Below are 25,363 nucleotides of genomic sequence, written 5' to 3' on the forward strand. Positions count from 1 at the left end.
CCAGAGTTAAAACACACTTAGCCCACGAATCAACACAAGAGAGTTGGGGATAAAAATCATAGGCAATACTTTTGTCAAGGCAGAGAGAATCAGAGGGCACTTCCCTACAAGTGAAGAAAAGTCAATAGGCCTGTGCCAGTGTCAAGCGGAACAGGTTTCCTGTTGTCGAGAATCACACGGTTAGTACAGTTCACGATTCGAGATTGCCAGGAGGACTTGGATATTGTCACAAGAGGAAGCAAAAGTTATAAGAGGGAAGGAAGATAAGGACACACCTTTGGTGAGGAGAAAAGGGATTCACCCTAGTTCCAAGGTCAGAAACGGTACCTTATTCAAGTGAAGAAGAGCTGGTGCCACGGCAGTTGTTCCTGGTAGTTCCTGCAGACTCACGGTTCCTGTGACTTCAGTCGTGGGGACAAGGAGGATGATGTCTGGAGCAATCTGCACTAGCCAGGGATGATGCCAGCAGCAGCAAAAGCAATGGTGAATAAAATGTGCGCCCCTTTAAAACAAGAGAGGCTCTTCAGGTGGCTGTCCGGACCACTACAGCTGTGTGCAGCAATTTCGACCAAGAAGAGAATCCTCTACCTGTGGAAGAGGAGCTGTTTAATACCACCAAGCTCAAGGGAAGAAGACTCCGGACTGGATCTTCTCGTCGTCGAAGGGTAGATAGCTCAGGACTGCAGCAGGGCTCCACCGGGACTCGGTAGTTGCAGCAGCGGTCTTCTTCTCCGCTTCTCTTCAGTTCCTTGTAGTTCCAGTGGCGACTGACTTTCAGCCCAAGAGTCCTGCCTTTTATACGAAAATCCCCCATTCACACAGCCTGGCTGTCAATCACACGGCACGGGGGTTGTCCGGCCCGGACAACCACCCCGGCCAATCACGACAAAGGCCGACTTGGGTTTCCAAGGATAACCTGTACAGGGGGTGACCACACCCCACCCTCACATTCAGCCCACCTAGACACCCAGGCGCCAAGAGGAGAGCTTCTTGGGAGAAGTACGCCAAACGACGGTGAACAAAGAAGGCAAACCTGGTTTGCCGTGCAAAGTAAAACACAAGAAGGACTTTAACAAAAAGAAATGGAGAATAAACCCGACCAGAGCCAAAAGAGAGCATTTGGTCAAGCAGGTTTATGTTCGAGGCTACTATGATAGCCTGGAACAGTACCACGTTTACGTAATATAATCGCCGTAGAAAAGTTAGGGTAGATACCACTGCCACCAGCCAAGTCTAAATGTTACAAGAGCAAAACAAAGCTCAGAGAGGCACAGACAAAAATGGATAGGAGTTAACCCTTTCCAGTACTCCATGTAAGATGAGGTGTACTGGGTCTGTAGTTTTAAATGACTATGTAAAGTAAACGGCAACTTTACCTGTTTTCTGGGGGACAGTAGTCAGCCCCAGAAAATTGAGTCAGGGGGAAGTCTCAAAGACAACTCTGTGTTAATGCACGGAAGGTGCTGTGTAACACACATGAAAAGTGGGGTTTATGGAGTGGTGTCCTCCACAGCCCACTATCATACAAACAGTAAAAACACACATGGCAAAACACATGTAAGAGTGGGAAAAAGGCTCACACTCTTACCAAGAGGGGGCGTTGGGGTAAGAGTGGCTCTTTTCACTCTGGGTTGTTTGTTTCACCAAATGAACCTGCTTATTGAGCTGTTCAGATCACAAATAAAACTGTCGGGAAGGATAAAGGGGAGTGCTATAAACAGATAAAGAAGTTGTGGGAGAAAATTCATCTTGATTGAGGTCATACGACCGTACCAGGATAGGATCAATGGGTCCCACTATCATTTAAAGTGGGCTAAAGTTGGCTTGCCTGATATTTGCTAGGTCCCTAGTGAGGCGGACCACTAGGAATTTAATACACTATTTTCCCACCCTCATTTCCATAAATCTTACTCTAGAGTTGATTTATCAACGTTTATTTTTGGGCCCGGGAAGTGTCAAAAACTCAAGATTTGCAAAAGTAGTTTGGGGAGGGAGGAGTGAACATTGGAAAGGTAACCAAAAATGCTGTCAGCGAAGAGGGACAGTTTGAAGTCTACTTCCCACAAGTTATAACCCTAATAGACCGATTCGGTCTGATGCAGAGCCAAAGGCTCCCTCACCAGGGCGTTAGGCAGCATTGACAAAGGTCACCCCTACCTTGTTCCCTTGATAAACTGAAAAGGTTAGACACAAATCCATTAACCTGTACCCTCGCAGTTGGGGAATCTATATAGGGCACAAGCCCATTTCTGAAAATTGTCCCCTAAATCCATTTTCTCATGGACTTTCATCATATAAAGCCAATGAACCCTGTCAAAGGCCTTATCGCCGCGAGGCAGGCATCCATGTCGACGGTTCTCGCGCGATGAATCAAATTAATAGTCTTTCTAATTTTATCAGCACACTGCCTGCACCAGAGGAAGCTAATCTCTGTGGACAAGGAATGCTACAGCGATTAAAGTCTATTCCCTAAAACGTTTGCTAATATTTTTACGTCATTATTTAACAAGGAGATTGGTCTGGAGAAGGAGCAGAGTGAGAGATTCCTACCCTCCTTGTGGATGACCACAATAATGTTCTTGATCATAGTAACGGGCAGCTTGTCACCTGAAAACTCTCGCTAAATAGGGGGCCAGGGTCAATCGATACATTTTATAAAACTTCATAGAGAAACCATAATTTTCCCAGTCGTGCCAGATTATAATTTTTTTTTTTTTTGTTAAAAGATATGGATGATTTCAGGTGTGACAGGCGAATCTAGGTTGGCAGCTGAGTCACAAGAGATTCCCGGGGTTGGTAATTGGTCGAGAAACTTAGTAATTAGTGACTCATCCCCAGAATATTCTGAGAAATGCCAGTCCTCGTAATATTTGGCGAAACCCATACCAATGTTTTCAGATTCATGTATCACGGGGTCCTCCAATGTTTTTATGGAGACTACCATTTTCCTTTTCCTTTCCTCTCTTAGCCTCCAAGCCAGAATTCTGTCAGCTTTGTCCCCTTTTTCATGATATTTAAGAAATTACAATTTCTCTGTGTCCTTATTGAGGAGAGTCCTGAGCTTAGCTTTATAAAGTTTTAGTCTGCTAGCAGACTTAAGAGGCGAGACAATTCCCCGGGTGTCCCTCCTGGCTGTACTTTTGCTATCCTTTTTCTGAGCATCTCTTCTTCTTTCAATTATCTCTCTTTTTTTCAGGGAGTCCATCCGTACTAGAATACCTCAATGTGGCCTTAAACCTCTCTCAGATGGTATGCACCCCCACTTCCCCATTGTCATCGTTTTCAAAGTATTCTTTAATGTCGGGCAGTTTCCCTTTCTTTTAGCCAATCATCTTTGCACCTGTTGGGAAATAACCAGGGTCCTCCCGAACCGCTTTAGAGTTAGGCAAGACCTCTTTAAGACACTAATGCACTAGGGGGAGGAGGGACACTGAGAAGGGTCTCTCATGCAAATATAAATCACAAACACAGACATGGGCAAGCACTGAAGAAGGTAGTTCTTGTCTAAATATAAGGCGCAATTAACTATTAGCTGGATAGATTTGTAAAGTCGGATCCTAGGTATTGTAAAATCTTAGTACTATAGAGGAGTCGAGCTCATTCCCAGAAGGAATGCAGCCTGTGGGATCTAAAAATTGACCACAGGCGCTCATCACTATGGCCAGCACTGGCAGCACAAAGTGAATCACCAGCTGTCTACTGTCCGTCAAAGGTCCATGCAGGTTAAAAATAGGAATTACATGCTCTGTGCGACAAAATCTTGGTCCAACCACAGAAATGCAATCACCCGAGATTCAGAGGTCAATCCCTTTAGGGTGTTGTCCACCAATATGAGGTCTATTCTAGAATAGGAATTATTAATAGGAGAATAATAAGTGAAGGTTCTGGTCACCTTCTGTGGGTTCAATGAGGGAGTCCAATTCCTAGGTCACGGGTTCACTCTTTGGAATCACTATCTCTGATCTCAGTCTGCTTCGCCAATCTTTTCTGGTCTTGTACAGGCTCTAAGACCATATTGAAGCTTCCCCCACCCACCATCATTATATTCCCCTCCACAAACACTCCCCCAAAATGGAATTTGTCCTGCATATGGTCAATACACTGATCCAATTGTGACTGACCTGTCCTTCACCCTCCCCTTTACGAACAAATATCGGCCATCTTCAATCCCACCTTCCATCCCAATCAGTTCGAGAATACTATAGCCACGCCTCTTTTTGGTTGCGCCTGATGACTTGAATACCTCGTCTACAGATTTTGCTCTGAACTTGGTTCTCTGCCCTTCTGTCAATGTGGTTTTTGTAGCAGCAGGATGTCCAAGTTTGATCTCTGAAATTCCCTAAGGACCTTCAATGTCTTGACCGGAGAGTTGACATCCCTTGCATTTAGGGAGCCTATTGTGAAATCAAGGCCCATACCTATTACTAGTTACTGTATGTAACCCAAGAAATGTACCAACCCTGTGCCTCCATCTCTATGTTGTGACTGAGTCCTTATAGAAACCAAACCAGGAAATGAAACATTTGAACAAACAGAAAACATTCCTTCCCCATCATTTCCCCCCACCCCCCTAGAGCTCCCTCCCTCCGAACCCTGAGCATCCAGTCCTGAACGTTATCTAAACACTGCTTCGGACTAGACACCAACGAAAGCCGAAGCACTGCTCTATAATTTCACTATGCAATCTCTTTTGAGCCCCTGCTGCCCCCCTCAAATCGACTTCATCTTGCTGACCACCCCCAATCGTCTCAATGGCCTCCCCTTTCCTACCCCAATCTGTTGAAATTGGGTTTGAGACTCCAAAGACATCCCTGAATGAGAAACACACACACACACACCCCTTTCTGTAAATACTCTGTACCTTCCCTGGAAAAAACACACAGCTTCATGTTCAGTTTTATGAACTTCCAGAAGCCTGGGATATGTCTTCTTTCACCCGAATTTCCTTTCCATGGAGTCTCCCTGGAGGAATCAGAGGCTTGATCACATTTTGAATTCCCCAATAGTTCACCCTTGACCCTTTGTATATCGTCTTCGTCACCCGATTGTATTTGAAGTCCTCATGCTCAAAGGATATCGAAAAAGGGGAACCCCCACCCCCCATCAGTACCTCACACCCTTATCCTTTAGCAATTTCATTAGGGGAGCACAAAACATTCTTCTAGACAGGGTGAAGGTAGAAAGATCTTGGAAAATAGATTTCTGAGCATTGCCATATTCCATATGGCCCTCTTACCTTGCCTTATCAAGGATCCTAGCCTTTTCTGAGTAGTAGTGAAAGCGAGCGAGTACAGTTCTGGGGGCCTGCATATCTCCACCGCCCTGATGTGCTTGATCTATGATGTGTTCTTCCATTGTGTCCTCTACAAACAGGGCTTTGATTACATCGTGTATAGCCCTTTTTACGACTTTTTCTCTGGGAATCCAAAGAAACTGAGATTGTTGCAATGCTCTCTATTCTCAAAGTCGGCCATGTTAAGCAACATTTCACCTTTCAAGTTCCGATGGTCTCGCGTTTATTTGGGATTCCATGATTTCTACCGATAATTGGTTCGCTTCCAGTTCTTGAATTATGTAGTCTATTGAGGCCACCCTCCTATCAAGTTTGTCCTGCCGAAAACCAATGTTCGATCGCATGCCACTGATCTCCTCAAGGAGCGCAGCTATGCCTTTCTCCATGGACATCGAATCTTTGACCACGTTTGCTTGGTGCCCTCTTTCTGCTGGTAACGCAATGGGTACTCAGTGAAGCAATATCTCTGCAGGGCTGCCCAAAGGGAATCAATAAGGAGCACACCGATCTTCTATACCTTACCTCCTCTGTACTAGGAGAAGACCCTGGAGCACCTTGTGTGGCGCTTTGACAGTCCCTAAGATGGCCAGTGCACCATCACCCTCAATAAGTTACTCTGCAGGGATCTGGGATCTCACAGAGAGAATAGAAAGCAGAGGTTAGGGACGCTGGCTGGCCCCCTAGACACTCATGTCATGGAGGGCGAGAGGGAACTGCTTGGGGCGTGCACAGTCCACCTCTCTAGATGTACAGGAAGGTAATTTGGATCCGAGAGTGGTTAGGTTGGCAGCATGACACTTATTCAGACCCCACCCCCCTTACCCATCTGCCAAGCTGTAGGGGTGATGGCCTTTCAGAAACAGTCACACTTCTATTCACAAAAGAATTGGAGAAAATGTCAGCTTCCCCACACTCCTCGGCGCCGACATTCAACAAGCATCTTTGTTGCCAGGCAGAGATGTACAATTGCTGGGGTCCCACCTACTTGCAGGCTCAGCGCTCTGTTCTCTGGAGAGCTACGCCCGCTCCAATGCCACTAGTCAACACCAGACCCTCCCCTTGGGGCGCCTCCAGGGTATGTGTGTGGGGAGCTTCCCCGCTACAGTCTCCCTCTCCTTTCCTCGCCTCTTGGTTCTCACAGGGGGGTGGGGGGGCGGAGGCAAAAAGAAGGATCGATTTCTTGCTGACAAGGATTCTTGGATAGCAAGGTCTCCGGGGGCCGATGTGGGGTTAGTGCCAGGACATGCCTGTGTGGAGCCGGGCCCCCGTTTTGCAGATCAGGGCTTCCCACAGAACGGCTGGCTTTGGTCTGCCCTTCTTGCGGGTCCTAGATTTTGAAGTTACACCAGTATGTTTACATGCAGACTTTTGGAAGCAATGAGCGGAGGTCGATTGAAGAGTAGGTTCTTCCATGCCCTCTATGCTTTGGCTTGGGCCTTTGAATTTATTGAGGAGCAGCCTCTTGGCCACCATGGGAAATATCCTGAGCAAATTTGCTTGGCCCAGTGGTGTTGGGGGCTGGAGGTTCAGATTGAAAGTGGCGTGGCTTCCAATACTTGCCAAATTGTATGTTATTTTTTGCGTTAAATGTCACTTCAACTAAAATGTTAAATATGTGTGTGTGCGCACACAGAACGCCTTAAGAATGTTCCATTACTACATTAGACGTCAGCCTACTTAAATATACTGAATTACACTGTATAAATGCTGTTACTTTTGTTTCCAAGTTCTAGGAGTGGGTGAGACCTTACGGACTGGTATTGGGGTGGGGAGGGGAGGGTCTAATTTGGTCCTGCTTTATTGTTGGCGAGGGGTTCCCCAGTTTTCCTCCCGCTAGAGGTAATATATAGGTGTGCATTTGTATCATTGGTGCTGCTAGAGGTGTGGGGGATTTCTTTGACTTTTGTTGTGTGGCACTCTGGGTCTGGGGTTTTGTTGTCTAGAGCTCTCCTTTTATCTTATATATATACACACTATGCCTGCCACCAGATAGTTGGTACACATTTGGTTTAGGAGAAGGTAGGGTCTCCTACGATACTTGTTCTGTGGTTTTATGAGAAAGTTAATATGTTTTAGTATACCATTGTGGGGTCCTCTCTAGGGGTAACCATTGGGACTATTTCAGTACCAGATTAGCGACCCACACTCGAGTTAAGCCTGACTGCTCTGCCACAGCTACCCTGAGAAAGTTTGGCCTTGTATGGCGCAAGGCCAACGTAGGTGCTATAAGACCTACCCTTTTCCTGTTGGAAACAAGGTCTTCCTATTATTCTATAGGATTTTGTTTTTTGAACAGACTGCCACTTTTAGACTAATTCAAAAACGAATAATGAAATACACTGAAGAAAACTATCAATAAAAGGAAGCACCTAGTAGAGGTTTCTCAAGAAGAGTGCACTGTACCAATGATATAATTATCCGTCCATTTCAGCATCAAACGTATTGGTAAATCTGGTTACCAATTAGTTGGTAAAAAAAAATTATAATATCCTTATGTTTGCAGATTTTGAGCACAAACCTAGTTTATGGTTCAGATACTTTGAAAGGTTACCTTATCCAGACACCTGCTGTCTAGCCTACTTGTCACACTTCACCAAGAAAGTAATGGCAATACCATGCAACAATAAATTGCTCACGTGTGCTCCTAGGGTTTGCCGTTGATTGGTCATCTGCCCGGAAACGTATTACTATAGTGGAGGAAAAGAAAGTGACAGAGAAAGAGTAAACAGAAACATGGTAATCAGACCCAAGCACACTTGGAACTAAACCAGTTTACTGCACAGTACTGCTCTCGCATCCTCAGAGGCATGTATCCCCACTCCCAGTCAGAAGACCCTAAAAAAGCCCTGATCAGGCATTAACAATTGCTGAAATATATATATATATATATATATATATATATATATATATATATATATATATATATATATATATATAGTACACCATTGCACCAGTCCTTCCAGAAATCCAAAACTGCAGCAGCAAGACCCAAAAGAGGGGGAGATTGGGACTGCAGATGCGGAACACAAAATAAGGGAGTTGGAATGAATACATACAGTAATGTCCCACGGCGCAAAGCATTTAGACTGTCCTGAACACTAAAGCGAAGCAAAATGAAATTGCAAGGGAGTGGGAATGAAAATGAATACATACAGCCCATGTTCCACGGCGCAAAGCATTTAGACTGTCCTGAACACTAAGGCGAAGCAAAATGAAAGTGCAAGGGAGTGGGAATGAAAATGAATACATACAGCCCATGTTCCACGGCGCAAAGCATTTAGACTGTCCTGAACACGAAGGCGAAGCAAAATGAAAGTGCAAGGGAGTGGGAATGAAAATGAATACATACAGCCCATGTTCCACGGCGCAAAGCATTTAGACTGTCCTGAACATGAAGGCGAAGCAAAATGAAAGTGCAAGGGAGTGGGAATGAAAATGAATACATACAGCCCATGTTCCACGGCGCAAAGCATTTAGACTGTCCTGAACACTAAGGCGAAACAAAATGAAAGTGCAAGGGAGTGGGAATGAAAATGAATACATACAGCCCATGTTCCACGGCGCAAAGCATTTAGACTGTCCTGAACACTAAGGCGAAGCAAAAGGAAAGTGCAGTTTCCATCTTTCTGAAAGGCCTTTATCAGCAGTGGTGAAAAGGATGCTCGCTGCACCCAATGTGGGGGTGGGGGGGGTGGCTTTAAAATAATGATTGTGAGCATCACATAGAAGGCGTGGCAGTCTTCATTTTAGGAATAAAGCAGGGATTGTAGAAACGCGTATTAACTTAACATCCAAAGATCCCCAGGTGACATTACCGCCCACAGGGCAACAGGGAGGGAACATGCATGGTACTAAAAAACAAATAATGAAAGAGCGACGGATCTACTACTGGGCCTTGTGAACATTCAGAACTTGCAACGCCCCCCACCCCCAACAACCCATATCATTTAATAATAAATATAATCAGTGCAATAATATAGGACGCTGGTTCCCAATCATTAGGCGATTCCAAAAATCAGTTTGCATATACAGAGAACATTTAAAAAATATACTCTGTTCACATCCCAAAATTAAATGTTTTGTTCTCTCGTAATGCACTTTTAATATAGAAAGCCTACAGAGTCTAAAGTTTCGAGCAATTCCGCTGCTTCAACCCATTACTTAAGAGAACAGAATAAATTCCACCAAAAGTGCACGCGTGTAGGGATCGATGGAAATGGACAGCTCACTAATTCTTGCCAAGAGCCGCTTCTAGCTCCAGCTCACCCAAACGGGATGTTGATCCCTGTGCATTATTGCATATCCTGAATTTGCAACATACGCGAGGCAGCCGTCGCTCCAGCTTTGCTGTTTCCAAGAGGTGGCAGCACGCAGATGCTCCAGCGTAGAAATTAAGATTTGAAAAGCAGGAGCTAAAAGCACCTGGCTGGGTATCCAGCCTTAACCAGGAGCTACCACGGTGGCACGAGGAGCTAGTGCCTAGCGTTAGGCACATTTAAGTTCCACAAAAGATGCAAACTCACCATTTAGTCATGGATTAAGGGTTTTAAAACTCGGAGGGGGGGTGTGTGGGGTTACAGTTGAGGGTGAAAATAGAGATCTGATGTGTACAGTGCCAGCAAATGCTTTGGGGCACAGCAACAGAGGTTTTCAGGAGAACAGAATTAGTGAAAGTGGATTCACGGAGCCCGAATGAAAACCCTGAAATCCTACGTGCAGGCTCTCAAACAAACACATGCTCTCCCTCAGTGAAGCAAAAGGCTATTCGCGTGGAGAGAGAGAGAGAGAGAGAGAGAGAGAGAGAGAGAGAGAGAGAGAGAGAGAGAGAGAGAGAGAAGAGAGAGAGAGAGAGAGAGAGAGAGAGAGAGAGAGAGAGAGAGAGAGAGAGAGAGAGAGAGAGAGAGAGAGAGAGAGAGAGAGAGAGAGAGAGAGAGAGAGAGAGAGAGAGAGAGAGAGAGAGAGAGAGAGAGAGAGGAGAGAGAGAGAGAGAGAGAGAGAGAGAGAGAGAGAGAGAGAGAGAGAGAGAGAGAGAGAGAGAGAGAGAGAGAGAGAGAGAGAGAGAGAGAGAGAGAGAGAGAGAGAGAGAGAGAGAGAGAGAGAGAGAGAGAGAGAGAGAGAGAGAGAGAGAGAGAGAGAGAGAGAGAGAGAGAGAGAGAGAGAGAGAGAGAGAGAGAGAGAGAGAGAGAGAGAGAGAGAGAGACACAATGAGGTCCTAATCAAGATCAGATCCTGTAATGTGCCATTTCCTCAAGTTGTCCAGGGCGACTAAGATGCTACGAAGTCCTTTTGCAGACAGTCTTTTCGATGGAATTTGTAACGAAGAAATGCCATTAAAAAAAACGAATCGAAATATATACGGGGTGGATAATGGGTTAAAATGGAGGGGTTGGGTTAATAACATGGGGAAATGGGGGAGGCCCCCAAAATTAATATTTTAAAAGACTTTTTTCGATAAACAAATCCATCAAACAAACTATTGTTGGTAAACACCGAAACGATAGCAAGGGTCATATTGGCTCTTAAACAGAAACGTGCTGTACCCGGATGTAGTTGCCTCTGAATGTTGCAACGCTACTGTTGAACCATCTATGGTACTGCAGCAAAGCAAAAATTCAAGCGGAAACTGGAGGCAAATCCAAGGAGATAAGACTCACAGAAACAGCAGTGGGCTCCATTACAGGCATAGCGAGGCCCATGTGAGCATACATGAAAGAACACATCCGCCAAGCATTCTCAACAGGAACTATTCAGCCAAGGGTAGTCTCTTCAATAGGCTAGCAACGTTCCGTTATGCTCCAGGGAACTTTGGAAGGATATTCTCCAATGAGAAGGGATCCCAAACATGTGCTTACTGGCTACCTGTGACACTATGAGCCTCAAACATAAGCCATGCTTTCAGAATGATGGCTTTGAGCCCTTTGCAGAGCGGAGATCAGTCTATGGCCTACCCAAGGAAGATATCTGGAAATATTGTGAAAATGTTTCGTCATCCTATTGCTAAACGGGTAAGAGCTTGGGGGATTTCCCTACAATAGATATGCACAATCTTTTGCAAACAAGAAACAGACCACCTTGTGAACATACACAAGAGCAGTACCGGATATATTTACCATACCCCTAAGGCAGCATGTGAAGAGGACAATATGGTGGATGGGAGACGAAGATAGCTCTTGGAGCCTGGCCAACTTGTCCTAGAGATGTGAACCCTCCTCGAATTTCATACATGGGGTTACATTGGTCATATAGATACCCAAGACATTGGACTCATTGCCTGCTTCTTACTGGAGCAATCTTTTGGTCTTATGATCTGGCTTTGCCTCTGGGGAAAAAGCTGTGGGACAAGGTCTTGGCGGTGAGACACAGTGATGGGATTGACCATGCATAAGTGTCAAACTGCCAGGACTCGCTGTGTCTCTGCACAATACATGTGTGAAATGGAGGCTTGAGGCCCTTGCAAACGGTTATAGGTCAAAGGAATGACTGCAAAGGGTCGAATGGCAAAAGGTTCGAGTCAATAGTCTCGAAAACAAAAACGTTTGAATGTTTATTTGGGGGGGGGGGGTCCCCCCCCTCAACCTCCGTTTTTGTGGTAAAAAACACTTTTTACCTACACGGAAACCCAAAAATAAATATATAAATAAATAATAAAATTCGAACCTTTGCTTTTTGACCCTATTTCACCTTTTGCATTCAAGCCTTTTGTAATCGATCCTTTAACTGGACACCCTTGCGAACAACAGACGGGCTATTTTAGACACTGGAAAAATACACAGAGACACACCCATCCGCAATGGACGAAGCTGATGACACAAGTGGCAGCCAATGAATACATTTTACTCAAGGAATCCAATATGGAGGGGAGGGAGAGAAGGTCTGTTTCTCCCAACAATGCACCCCCTTTTGGCACTTGGTTGGCTGAATTGAGGATTCTGTGACCATGGGAAATGGCCTTGCCCAAACCGCCTCTATACACCAAAAACACTGGCTGAGCTCAGTGAGAGCAGAGGTGCCACCAAGGGGTGGCGCAGCTATCCTTACAAAAACATGTACGCCCCCCCACCAGCCTGTTTATTTTGGTGTGCCACCCCAGTGACCTCATCAGGCCACCTCTATGAAGCATTTCTGGGGGTGCCACTGAGTGAGAGGACCCTGGATGCTTTTCTCCTTAGCCCATGTTCACCTGCTAACTGGTTGGGTATGTATGAGCCCTTAATGGACAAAGAGGAACTATACAGCGGTAAAGAAATGAGCAGTAATAATAATAATAATAATAATAATTAGGCTTTTATATAGCGCTACAAACCCTCAGGTATCTGAGCGCTGCTTATTATTACCCACGGTGTGTGGTGCTCATTTATCGACCTCGGAAGGATGAAAGGCTGAGTTTGGCCCCGCCGGGATTCGAACCTGCGTTAACAGGCTCTGCACGGGTGTCAAAGCGGGCGCTCTACTCGCTGTGCCACTTGACCGGCGGAGTGAGTGATTGTTTCATCGCGTGCAGACTCGTGTCCAGGATCACAGGGGAGGAGAGATAGGTAATCGTAGGCGTTTGTTTGCACCCTGTTGTGTTATGCCAGTGTGAGCCTCGCAGGGCTAAGGAGGGGTGGGGGAAAGGCAGGAGAGCCAGGTGCAGCAGGAGGCTTTAGGCTGATAAACAAGGCCTAATGCCTATGGCAAGGCCGAATGTGTACGTGTGACTACTGTAATGTATAGCAGCAGGGTAATCCTGCCACATGACTCCCAAGGGAAAGAAGCAGAGGACAAGCAAGCAGCCACAATGTGGAGAGGCATTTCAACGCTGCGACACTGCTATACCCTGGCAGGGAAGGGCCGGTCTGAAAGTGACCCTATCCAGTCTGTGTCCCATGGTGTTAGCCAGCATTTTAATGTCAATGGGCCTGTAGGGGTCACAGGCCTTGGGGTGCTTACTTTCCTTCATGATAACTGTAATAGAAGCCTTTACCATAGATCTGGGCCATGCTTCCCGCCAGTTTCATTAAATAGCCTGGTGAGGACTGGCAAAAGGTAATACCATCTTCCCAGGGGGCTTTTCCACACCGCAGGCCTGAAGAGTCACTGCGACTTCCAATATTACTTCGATCTGTGCATCTGTCACATTCTTTCTTGGAAGGTCGAGCTTATCCAAGTATCTCTCCAACCTATTCTTGCCACCGAGGCGTAAAAAGCCTTAAACAAATATTTAAAATTCTTCCACGATTTCACCACATTTGTCCCAATTTGCCCGGCAACGCACCCGATACACCACACCGCTCAATCTATGTTAATTACTCAAACAACATGCTAAGATTGTATCTGCCATCATCACTGTTTAAGGGATCTCAGCTTCCGTTCCATGTATTAGTAATGCCCACAGTTCCGACTTCTGTAATCTCAACTCCTTTACCAGTGTCGCTTCTTCCCCAAACCGGTTGATCCCAGGGCAGAGACAAAATACACCCTAAAGCTCAGACAAGGATAGGTGCTTCAATATCACAACAGTGGTTATTCGGCACATTATGAAAGCTCAAGCTCAGGCAAGTATATAAAGGAATGAATGCATCATGCTGTATGCACATATGGCCTCTGAACTTCGTGGAGGTCTTCATCGCTCTCAAGCAAGGCTTCATATGTTGGCATGCATTGCATATATCTTCGACATATCTGAAAAATGTACTTATAACTTGGCTGTGACTGTACGTTATGCATTTTAAACATAGACGAGCCTTGAGTTGAACAGTTGCCCCTGGGGTTTATAGACCAACTTATAATAGCCCCGCTCCACCTTTAGCATACCAGTAGAATCCCACTAAACATTCAGTCCAATTGTCACAGTCACTGACATAGTAATCCACACCGCATCTGACCACGCTTCATACTACGGTTATTATAGGTTATTACACTATAACATCTTTGCTAATAATTGGACAGTTTGAAATTATAAAAATACTATTGCATGCAATGTAATCTGCTTTTCATTTTATAGCTGTTCAGACTACGTTCTTCCAATGGGCCATTCAGCCCACGGTGTTTTGAAGCCTTACCAATGGCAGTAAGAGGCTATTCAAATATAAAACAATTTAACTTCTGGTCAAGAATTGCCCTGAAAATACTGGCAGGATCGCAAGTCTTTTCTCTGTTCAAAATGTCACATCATATCATTGGGTCAAATGTCACAAGAGGTCATTCACTCTGCAGTGACATCTCTATGGGGTGCTAGATAGGGCCCAGACACCCTCTTGGGCCACAGTTAACATCTGTGCCAGTGGCGGGCAATCCAGACCCACGGTATGAAGAGGTCAGCAGGGAAAGCTGAAGTTTCAAACAGATCCTTATCATACATCCCTTGCTTTTTTGTGATTAGGGAGAACAGTAATTAGACTTAAATATAACGGCAGCAGAGGCACAGAAGTATACGGAGGCTTTCATTTTGCAGGGCGCCTAACTAGCCCCATAAAGGAAGAGAACCCTGCCGCCTTCCTGGACAGCGCTAGAATAAAGGCTGGACAACTGCCTGCTCCAGGATTTGACCTGAAAGCTATTGATGTGCACACTCCTTCAGTGAGATTTCCCCCCTCTGTTTTAATTTTAGGTAGTTCAGCAGGTTGTTCGACTGTTGCAAAGATCTGGAGGTAACCTGTGTTACAATGCAGCGGTTTTAATCTTTAAGGGCCCAGTCAGTACCTTTTCTTCCTGAATCATACCTGTTACTGTTGTGATTATATAGGATCAGCTTGATTTATTCCGTGATTTGGTGCTTGGCAAGTCAGATTTATTGAAGAGTCACAGTTTAGCCCATGAAAACCCAAATACAGAGCATTGAATTTTGGTTTTAAATTGAAGATGTAACACAACTGTGCTGTTTAAATTGTGCAACAAGGAAACCAGGGTTCACAATGCAGCTTCCCATAATGTGATGCTTAGTAATTCCCTTTATCGCACCCTACCCTAGTTTTCCTTCACTATCAAAACTGAGATCACCCAGCAGTAAAGCAATTTATTACGTTCTATAGGGAAAGTGCCCCTCGTGCTTTATCGGAGTATATAATTGCTTCATATACAGTAATAGTATTAATCATTTATATAGTACACATTGCTAGTTGAATTGATCCCGGCTCACTCAACGCAGCATCACTTTGAGCCATGGTTCTCGGACAAAACAAGCTTAACAAATGATTAATGAGAATGGCTAATGACAAATGTATTCTAACTGAATATATAATTACAAACAGACACACATGCTACTCTTTGGCATTGGTACCCCATAGCAGCGTTTCATACAGACCTCTCCGATTGTAGGCCACAACAGGATGACTTATTATTTACTCTGATCTACAAATTCATTCCCGCACTTGTAAAGTGAAGTATTGCAATAGCATATCATTAGATTTCTTATCCTTCATTAACTAAGTTGCTCATGTTAAATTGAGGGAAATAAAATGTGAGCGTGCACCTCTTTTGTTGCAAAGCTCTCAACCTTTTGTCTCACCAAGGTGGGTGAAAGCACCTTTCTTTTTTGGTGGGTGAGAGCCCATTAAACTGAATGGGTGTGTAGAAGGCTTAGCCGGGGAGTCCGCTTATTGCAAGGCAGGCGACACCCGAGTTGAGAGCTATGTTATTCAAGTTAGGTTACTATGTACTTACTCATATGAATGATACTAGGAGCACATACCAGGAACAGCTTCCCAGAGTACAGGCAGGGTTTGAAATTAAGATTTGATGGGCAGGAGCTTAAACCAGCTGTTAGGTAGCAGGTATCACTCACTAGGCGGGAGCTATCACTGGGGAACCAGGTGCGAGTACACAGCGCACCGCAAAAAAAAATCTAACTTCTACATGGAGGTGAACACTTTTAATTGTGTGGCCATTATGTATGATCCATTATATATAAATATGTCCTGGGTGCATTATAATTGAGCACCGGCTCACCTTCAGCCAGCCCCCGCAAAAGAATTTGAAATGCAAGTAGCATTCGCCTACTAGCAAAAAAGGCTCGTCAGCTTTTGTGGCTACGAAATGTGCATATTGAGATTCTGCTCATTAAGAGAGAGATTTGTTTGCACTGGCCAGCGTACACATTTATTGACTTTTTTTTTAAAATCAGGATTTCAAAATAGTCTTTACAGATTGCTCCATGCTGGTAACAAATGAACACTGAATGGGTTTGTAAAATCAGCATGTGCTTCAAGTTTCCCGGGGCCAGGCTTGAACTGCTCCTCGTGCCCACTTTTCTGCAAGTCACACAATCAATCACTCCTGGACGTATGTTCGCGCGCTCACACATTTGATGCGCACATCTTGCCAGCAGGTGGCGCGATGGCGCCATCCCCTCATTGGTCCATTCATAGTGACGCGTAAAACGGTCTTTTTCAACGCCAGCCAAGCCAAGGTAAAAACCACAGCCCAAGCACTCGCTTTGCTGCCAGAGAAAGATGCCCCCGAGCCCTACTATTTCATGCGACTTTCCCTTCCTGTGCCCACCTACATAGGATTCCTGGAGACGACACTGGCCCTCTCATGTCACTGTGCTAATTCATATTTGTAAAGTTTGGAAAAAAAATCCTATCTCCCGTAAAATTATTTGTAGGGAAAATTGGCCACCCAAGCCCTGTAATTAGTGTCTAATTTCCCTCGCCACCCCTTCCACTAGAATTGTCCCATGGAAGCCACCGTACCCCGCTCGCTGCACCCCTCTGACGCGACGTGCTCAGTGAGAACGCGCCCGTACTCGCGCAGCTTGTCGACGATCCGTGCATACAGGTCCCGGTCCTGGCGCCCGCCGCGGATGCTGCCGCAGAAGTACACCTGTAGTCCCGCCATGGCTAAATAAGGGAGTGGCATCGAGCACGTGCACGTGGAGCCTTCTTATGTACACACCTCTAAACACTAGACCGCTCAATAAGCTTTCAAATGCCCTAAGGATGTGAACTGCAAACACATCCATCATGGCGCCCCCAATGAGACTTCTACGTATTTATCCAGAACCAAAATGGCGGCGGAGATCGGGCGAGGCCAAGCTATTCTACAATCCATGATGGCGCGGCAGTGCACCCAGCGAGCACGTGCGTTTGCTTTGACTGCAGTGCAAGAATTCAAATGCAGACTTTAAGCACCCCCCTCCCCAACACATACACCTCCATGGCAGTAGTACATGAATTCAAATGAAGACACAACGCTGATTGCAGAAAATTGGGAAGTTATTCTGACAGTGCCCCCATGGATCAATAGTCGAAGAACCTTCCAATAAAGGGGGTGATTCAAAGTCAATATAATGGGACATTAGAGCTGAAGTTCAATATGTTGGAACATTTTCAAACATGCCACATTTTTGGACCGTCTGGGAGGGATATTTTGTTACATTAAGCTGGATGGATCCATTGGATTGTGTTGGTGTTATTATTTTATTTAACATTATGTGAACAGAAATCAGTAGGAATATTAAAGTTGCAAAAATAGTAATTAGCATAATGATGACAACACAGAAAATGTCAAGTGAATTTATGACATCTTAGGCATAGCTCTCAACTCACACGCTTTTGGCGACTGTCACCCGCCTTGTAAAAGGCTGACTCACCCGCCAAGCCTCCTGCACGCCCATTCATTCCAATGGGCGTCTCACCCGACAAAAACAAAATCGGGTGATTTCACCCGCCTTTGCAACACAAATGGTTGAGAGCTATGACTTAGGAAGTGACATATGGCCTTGAAGCTATCACAGGAAAGGACTGCCTATTGCATAGCTCTCAACTCACACGCTTTTGGCGGGTGTCACCCGCCTTGTAAACAGCTGACTCAACCGCCAAGCCTCCTGCACGCCTATTCCTTTCAATGGGCCTTTCACCCGCCAAAAATAAAAGCGGGTGTTTTCACCCGCCTTAGCGACATAAATGGTTGAGAGCTATGCTATTGAGACCTAGCCCAGCTCCTTTTCATTAGAAAGAAATGTACCAAATAAGTGAACTGTGGGCACTGTGACCAGCTTCTTCCTCATTAACACATATTTTCCTCTTCAAACATACCCGCTAATTATCACGATGGCCGGCCAGCCAGCAGGGAGCAGAAACACGAAATACCCACTGAAATGCTATAAATCCTTCTAGTCAACAAGTGCCTGCTGTGGAGGAACCAGTATGAAAAGGCAATGCTGTGATATACCGGAAGGGAAGTGACGGCTGCAAGGCCTCTCGCAAATGCAGCATGTAAATCAAACCCCAGAACAAAAGTAATCCAGAGAGAAATTCTGGGGGCCTCCCTGAATCCCTGCTTGGCTTTTTGGCTGGTTTTCTCATGTCCCTCAATGCCTCCTTCCCTCCTTTCATCTTTCTCATCCATCTGCTTGTTTTTTCTCCTGTCGCCTGGGTGCCCGCGGCCTTCCTTTCATCTTTCCCATCCACCAGTCTGTCTCCTCTCCCCTCCCCTCCTTCCCATTGCTTTGCCTGACTTCTGGATGTCTTCTCTTCCCACTCTCTTGAGGTTTCTCTTCTCCTCTCGCTCCCTTCCTTCCTATCGCCCCCCTGCTTACCACTCTCCCACTCCCTCTGCCATGTATTCTTACCTTCCCCAGATGGCGTTACTCTGCTCCTTTAGTCAAGCTTTTCCATCCGGGAAAGTGAGCCCTGCTTTCTGTTTCAATCTGCATCATGTCGCTAATGGGACTGGCCGGGGTCCCGGAAGGAAGGCAGCACTGACATGATTTTAATATGTGATAGTTTGTGGGGATTTGCTTTGGGTTCAACCTCTTAGGCCGGCGATTCTAGTTTACATCTAATTTAGATATGTGTCACGTTGGTTCAGTGGTTTTGGGAGGGTCCAATCCCCCCCCTCCCTGGTTTAATCCTGAAGTCAGTAAACCACACCTTTACCTGAGCCACCAAAAAAGTTGCAGGGATTATCCTGTGACAGACAACATTTCGACTTGAACCCAATTTGTTATTACATTTGCCAAGAAAGTTTTTGTTTTGAGAAAGGCCTTAGAGAGGCCGAAACACGTGTAAACCAGTGGGGCAAAAATAAAACATATTCTGACAGCAACCACAGTGAAAATTCGTTTGAAACTTTTTTGGTGGCGCAGTTAAAGGTGTGGTTTACTGACTTCATGATTTTAATATGGCTGTGATCTGATTTACAGACGGAGCCTAAAGTGGCAAGAGCTATTTTCTTTTTTTGGTTTTCAACCCCTTATTCATATTGAGGTTTTTTAGAAAGCACTTGGACGCTTAACATGTTGATTGCAGCTTCTTCTTTGAAGCACTTTACTTTGAAAATGGCAACCACAGCAATAGAAATATTAACTAAACAGCAATTAACTGCATTCAAAGTGTTACAGTGTTTATGCAAAATTAATCCTGGTATATAGCCTGGGGTTTCAGCAGTCGCGGAACGCTTCTTTTTCTATTTTAATAGCTCTCTGCATCTCCAAAATGTGTGTTTAAAGAACGGAAGGCAACTTGACCTATGCATCACTACTGAGCGCAGACTCGTCAGGCACTCACCTTTCTGCAAGTGCCACGCGTGTGCTCAGAATTACTTCAGGTCAGTCACAGAGTTGTCAATCAAATAAATGACGTCTCCACACACCCACCAGCCGAAATTGCACAGGTTTAACTCTTTCTCATTCTGCAGCGAGGGCTTTAAGTGGGGTAAGAAATCGAGGGGGGGCCCTCGTTTTGGGGCGTGGCTTGTGGGAGGGGCGTGGCCTAAAAAGTACGCAAATCGTAGGGTATACACACAAATATATATAAATGTTATATATTTGTGTGCGTACCTTACTATGGTTTGTGTACTTTGCAAGCCATCTTTTATAAACGTAGAAATATGTTACATATAGGAAGGTACGCACACAGATATATAACGTTTATATATATTTGTGTGCATACCCTACGGTTTGCCTAGTTTTCAGGCCATCTTTTCTAACATTTCAGGTTTATAAAAGATGGCTTTGAAAATACACAATTCAAGCCATCTTTTTAAACCTCGAAATATGTCGAGGAATCCCCAGGTTCGCCGAGGGTTAAAGACGCCTCGGCGACCTGGGGAGGAAACAAAGGGACAGTAACTGCCTCTGGTGACCTCTCGCGCGAGGGGTCACCAGATGCAGTTACTGTGACTGACGGAAGTGGCAGCCAGGCACAGCGTCGCTGTGGTTGGCTGCCACTTCTGTCAGCTCGCCTGACTTCATTGCAGGCGCATCTCCCGTCGCGGCTGCGGCCGCGACGGGATAATGCATCCCACCAATGTTGCGGTAGGACGGGGCCCCGGCAGGGCCCCGGCTCAGTCCCACCTTTTGGAGACTGCCGGGGCCCGGCCCCGGCAGGCCCCGGCCCACTTTAAGCACTGTCTGCAGCTACTAGCTCAGTGTCAGATCTCGCTCCGAGGCTTCAGAACCTGGGGATCCATAAAGCAATTTGACAGACACTAAAGTGGTAGGATCAAACACCCAAATCTGTAGGTGGTAGGAGTGCTTAAAAAGATATAGCCTACTGCCTAAATCGGTAGAGTTAGCAAGTATGCATTGTTTTATAGAAAAATCGAGCCTCTTGCTTAAAACGAGAGGGTTGACATGTATGCATGTAATGGGTCAAAACCAGTGCTTAAAATGATGGGCCAGTCCTCAGTACCTGCACTTGTTATTTTTGAGAAGATTAGTACCTGCACTTCTGAACGCCAAAAGACAGTAACAGAACTCAACTACACAGTGAGATGAAAATGAGAGCATTTCATATAAACGTAGCGCAATTGAGGACTACGCTTTTACAGACGCTGTGCTTTCTTCCTCCTCCTCTCTCCCCTACCCACAGTCCCCATAATGTCTCCTTCAAGGCCCACCCTGCAGAACAAAAGAAGAGATAAACATGCAGCCCCAGAGCTGCCAGCACATTAGGCGTGTAACACCAGTTCACTTATTGGGCTTTACCTGTTAGCCTCTTGAGAGATTGCATATGGAGCACAGATTGATTTGGAAGGCCTGGGCTATTACTTTTCTTCGTTATTAGCAGTGCCTTTTCTTATAGGTACATGTTTATGTAACTGGAATGTTCCGCACTGAAAACCTACACACCAGCAAAATAGTGTGAAAATATCTTAGATTTGCTAGTTAACCAAGGTGTGTGGTAATTGGCAAATCATTTAATTTCCCTGTGCATTCATTGCCTGCAGAAACTGGGAGCTCTCAAAGCCTGCCATCTTTTGTACATCACAATACTAGTGTCAAACAAACAGGCTAGTCTGTGATTGATAAGCATCTTTCAGAGATGAATGCATTAGACTGAAGGACTGAAATGTAAAGTCTGTGATGCAGTGAAGGATTGGACCATTGGAGACTCTGGAGTGGCCCGGCATCACAGCAAGCAGAGGACAATAGGGTGATGTCACCAGGGAGGGAGTGAATTGATTGACGGGACCGAATCCAGAAGAGGAGGAACCGTCTTATGGATGGGCGTACTGAAAGCCCTAAGAAAATCCTGTTGAGAAAAGTTGTTCCGGCACCGGTTGTGCCCAGTTTGATGAGGAGGAGGCACGTTGCCGAAATCCATAAATTGCGTCGCACCTGGTTGTGAAAAGAGGGGGCGAGAGGGCACCTCGCCGCGGGGCCCTCCCTCGTGTGGGAGGAGTTTGGGGAAGAAATCCCGATGACGAGCGGCTGGCCGGGGAATCCCCGAGAAGATGCAACGCTACGTGTAAGCGAACAGCTGGTGCGCGGCTGAGCGAGGGAGTAGCCGACCGAGGAGCCGGAGGGGCAGCACACGCCGCTGCAACAGCTGATCGAGGGGACAAGAGAAATCAGGAAGAGAATTAACCGAGTGGCCGAGGAGTTGATACGAACGAAAATACAGCAGAAAGACGGTGAGGCGCTCGGCGTATGAGGAGAGTCCATATCGGGAATTTTGGGGTAACGGGGTACGAACCCACTGACCCAACGTATAAGCTGGGAACGAACAGAGAGCCCCTCTGAGAACTGAGACTGTATATGGCTGCGAAAACCCCTTTGCTAGAAAAACTCGCCACCGATCCCGAAATTCTAAAGAGACTTCCTTTTTCCCATTTTTCTTTAGTGCCAGTTGAGAGTTGAACTGAATAAAAGAAATCAGTTAACCAATCGGCCTCAAGAGTGTTTATCCCTCCCGCTAAGTTGGGACATTTGGTGGCAGCGGTGGGATAAACAAGGACCATGGAGGAGCTGATCAAATCATTGGTCGAAGGACAACAGTTGTTACAACAAGCGCTCCAAATGCAGGGACAGCAAGCACAGGCCGATCGGCAGGCGTTCCAGCAAGCCTTGCAGCTTTAGCAAGCTCAACTGATGGAAACAACCGGTTCGAGGAGCCATACGCAGGTGCCTACCTCTGTGCTACAGAAATTTACTTCAGGGGAAGATCCGTCTCACTTCTTTGTGAACTTTGAGAGAGTGGCTCGGAATGCCCAGTGGCCTACAGACCGGTGGTGTCATTATGTGGCTCCCCTAATGACGGGGGAGATGCAAAGCGCATACCAAGCAGCCAACCCCGCAGGAGACACCCCATATGGAGAGATGAAGCGGGCGGTCCTGGAAAGGTTAGGTCATGATGAAGAGGCCTACCGAATTAAATTCCGAGAGACTCGACTACTTCCCGAGGAGACTCCTCGCCAGCTGTATTACCGGGTGAAAGAAATAGGGGACAAGTGGTTGCAGACAACCACCTCCACCGCCCATGAGATGTCGGAGAAGATAGTGCTGGAACAATTCCTCGAGGCCCTACCCCTACCGATCCAGAGATGGGTACGGCAACATCATAAACCATCTCTGGTCGAAGCGGTGAATATAGCTTCCGCATACCAGAAGGCGGGCCAGGGGAAGCTATTAACCTATCCAGCCGTCCAGAAGGGGATGGGGGGAAACCCCGGTACTGGCCCGAAACTCTCTGGCAGTTCAAGGTGGCCGAACTCAATGCTCCGAAAACCCGATTGGGAGGTACTAAAGACTCGACCTCCCAGTGAAGGCTTTCCGACCTCAGTAAGTCCCAGACCCCTTAGCCTCGGTGCCCGGGGACCCCAGTGTTTCGAGTGCGCAGAATGGGGACATCTAGCCCGACTATGTCCCAAGAGAGGAAAAACCGAACCTATGGAGGTGGGGACACTGGAGGTCGCCAATGAAAGTAACCAAGCTGAGGCGGGTTTCGGAACAAAGCCTTCTTATCCCTATGTGTGCGAGGCAGAAGTGGAGGGCCGACCTACCAGAGCCATGATAGATTCGGGAAGCCTACAGACTGCTGTCAACCCGGAACTGGTAGGTGGTATGCCAGAGACGAATGAGACTGTACAGATACGCTGCGTGCATGGGGATGTCAAAAGATACCCAACTAAAAAAATTCATTTCAAGTTAGTCGGGGAAGAGATAGGGATACGAGCAGCTGTGATGCCGGTGCTTCCGGAGCCCCTGTTAGTCGGATCCGATGTACCAGACCTATCACGCATTATCCAGAAAATTGAGAGAGGGTGGTTGAAAGAGGCGCCCTTCCACCCCCAAGAGATCACATCAGAATCAAACAAACAGAGGAAGAGTCGAGTAGAGAAGCGAAGAGAGAAACGAGAATGGGTTGCGCGAAACATGTATCCTGTAGCAGTAGATTGGACTATGGAGGATCAGGGGGACAGTTTCCGTTCTGCACAGGAACTTGATCCCCTATTAAAAAACGCTAGAACGTCGGTAGGAGAAACGACAAGTGGGAAAGGGCCCTACTTCATCAAAGACAAAGGATTGTACTATAGGGTGGTCACCGACCCCACCGAAGGAGAAGTTCGACAACTGCTGGTACCCAACAAATATACCAGGTCCGTGCTGGAAGTGGCACATGTCCAGTTAGGGGAAGGTCATCTCAGAGTGGAAAAAACTACCAAGAAGATACTCGCTAGGTTTTTTTGGCCAGGGGTATATGGGCAAGTGACACGCTTCTGCCAACAGTGTCCTGAGTGTCAAAAAAAGAACAAAGCTAATGTCTGAAAAGTACCGTTACAAACGATGCCCTTAATACTGGAACCGTTTCATCGGATCGGGATGGACATAGTGGGTCCACTAGATCCTACAAGCAGAGGTCTCAAATACCTATTGGTAATCGTAGATTATGCAACTCGATACCCAGAGGCTTTTCCTTTACGATCCATTAATGCGCAACAAGTCTGACGTCTTGGTCCCAATTTTTTCCAAGAGTCGGCATCCCCAAAGAAATCGTAACGGATAGAGGCACCAATTTTATGTCGGCCGTGTTAAAACAGGTGTGTGACACCCTCCACATAGAACAGATTAAGACAGCAGTATACCACCCACAAGCAGATGGTCTAGTGGAGAGGTACAACCAAACTATAAAACTAATGCTAAGGAAAACCATGTTGCCCGGAGAACGGAATTGGGACAGACTAATCCCTTGGATTCTGATGGCCTTAAGGAATACACCACAGTCTTCGACAGGTTTTGCGCCATTCGAACTCTTGTTTGGCAGGCCGGTGAGAACTTTATTAGATATCTTACGAGAAAACTGGGAGGAACAACCCAGCTCAGAGATTACGCTGACCGAATATGCCTTACAATTGAAGGAGAGGGTGGAGAAACTTCAGGCAGTTGCACAAAGTCATCTTCTACAAGCTCAACTCAACCAGGAGCATTACTATAACCAAAAGACTCGCATGAGAAGTTTCCAAGTGGGAGACAGAGTTTTAGTTCTCCTACCCACCTCAGAGAACAAAATGTTAGCCTCCTGGAGGGGACCTTATACCATCGAAGAAGTCTTGGGTCCCGTAACGTACCGGGTTCGTCAACCTGAGAGGAAGATACAGCTACAGACCTACCACATCAATATGTTAAAAAAGTGGGTCGATCCGGTGCCAACCATAACCATGATCAACGTGGAGGAGATGACGGAGGAAAGTATGCCTAACAGTGGGGAAGAAATAGGCAAGGAGGCATTGAACATTAATCCGGAGTTGACTACTAGCCAGAAGAATGAGTTGTCGAACTTGGTGGGAGAGTATGCAGAAATATTCTCGTCACTTCCCGGGAGAACCACGCTAACTTGTCATCAGATCCAAACCGACCCGGGAGTC

At 46.2% G+C, this 25,363-nt stretch overlaps 1 protein-coding gene across 2 annotated transcripts in view; it reads right to left on the reverse strand.

Annotated features, from left to right (window-relative positions):
- Nucleotides 1-17,237, reverse strand: part of DNPH1 (2'-deoxynucleoside 5'-phosphate N-hydrolase 1) — a 114,147-nt gene extending 96,910 nt beyond the window's left edge. Inside the window, exons 1-2 of one of the 2 annotated variants that reach the window (XM_069608877.1) lie at nucleotides 16,966-17,144; nucleotides 7,930-7,980 (exon numbers count right to left, since the gene is read on the reverse strand). In XM_069608877.1, coding sequence (XP_069464978.1) covers nucleotides 7,930-7,980; nucleotides 16,966-17,131 — 217 coding nt within the window. In that variant the 5' untranslated portion in view covers nucleotides 17,132-17,144. Of the gene's footprint in view, nucleotides 1-7,929; nucleotides 7,981-16,965 lie in introns of both variants that reach the window. The other variant, XM_069608878.1, reaches the window with a different exon arrangement.
- Between the last annotated feature and the right edge of the window lie 8,126 nt (nucleotides 17,238-25,363).

Source organism: Ambystoma mexicanum, chromosome 4q (genome assembly GCF_040938575.1).
Source record: "Ambystoma mexicanum isolate Mex_15411 chromosome 4q, UKY_AmexF1_1, whole genome shotgun sequence".
Lineage (NCBI taxonomy): Eukaryota > Metazoa > Chordata > Amphibia > Caudata > Ambystomatidae > Ambystoma > Ambystoma mexicanum.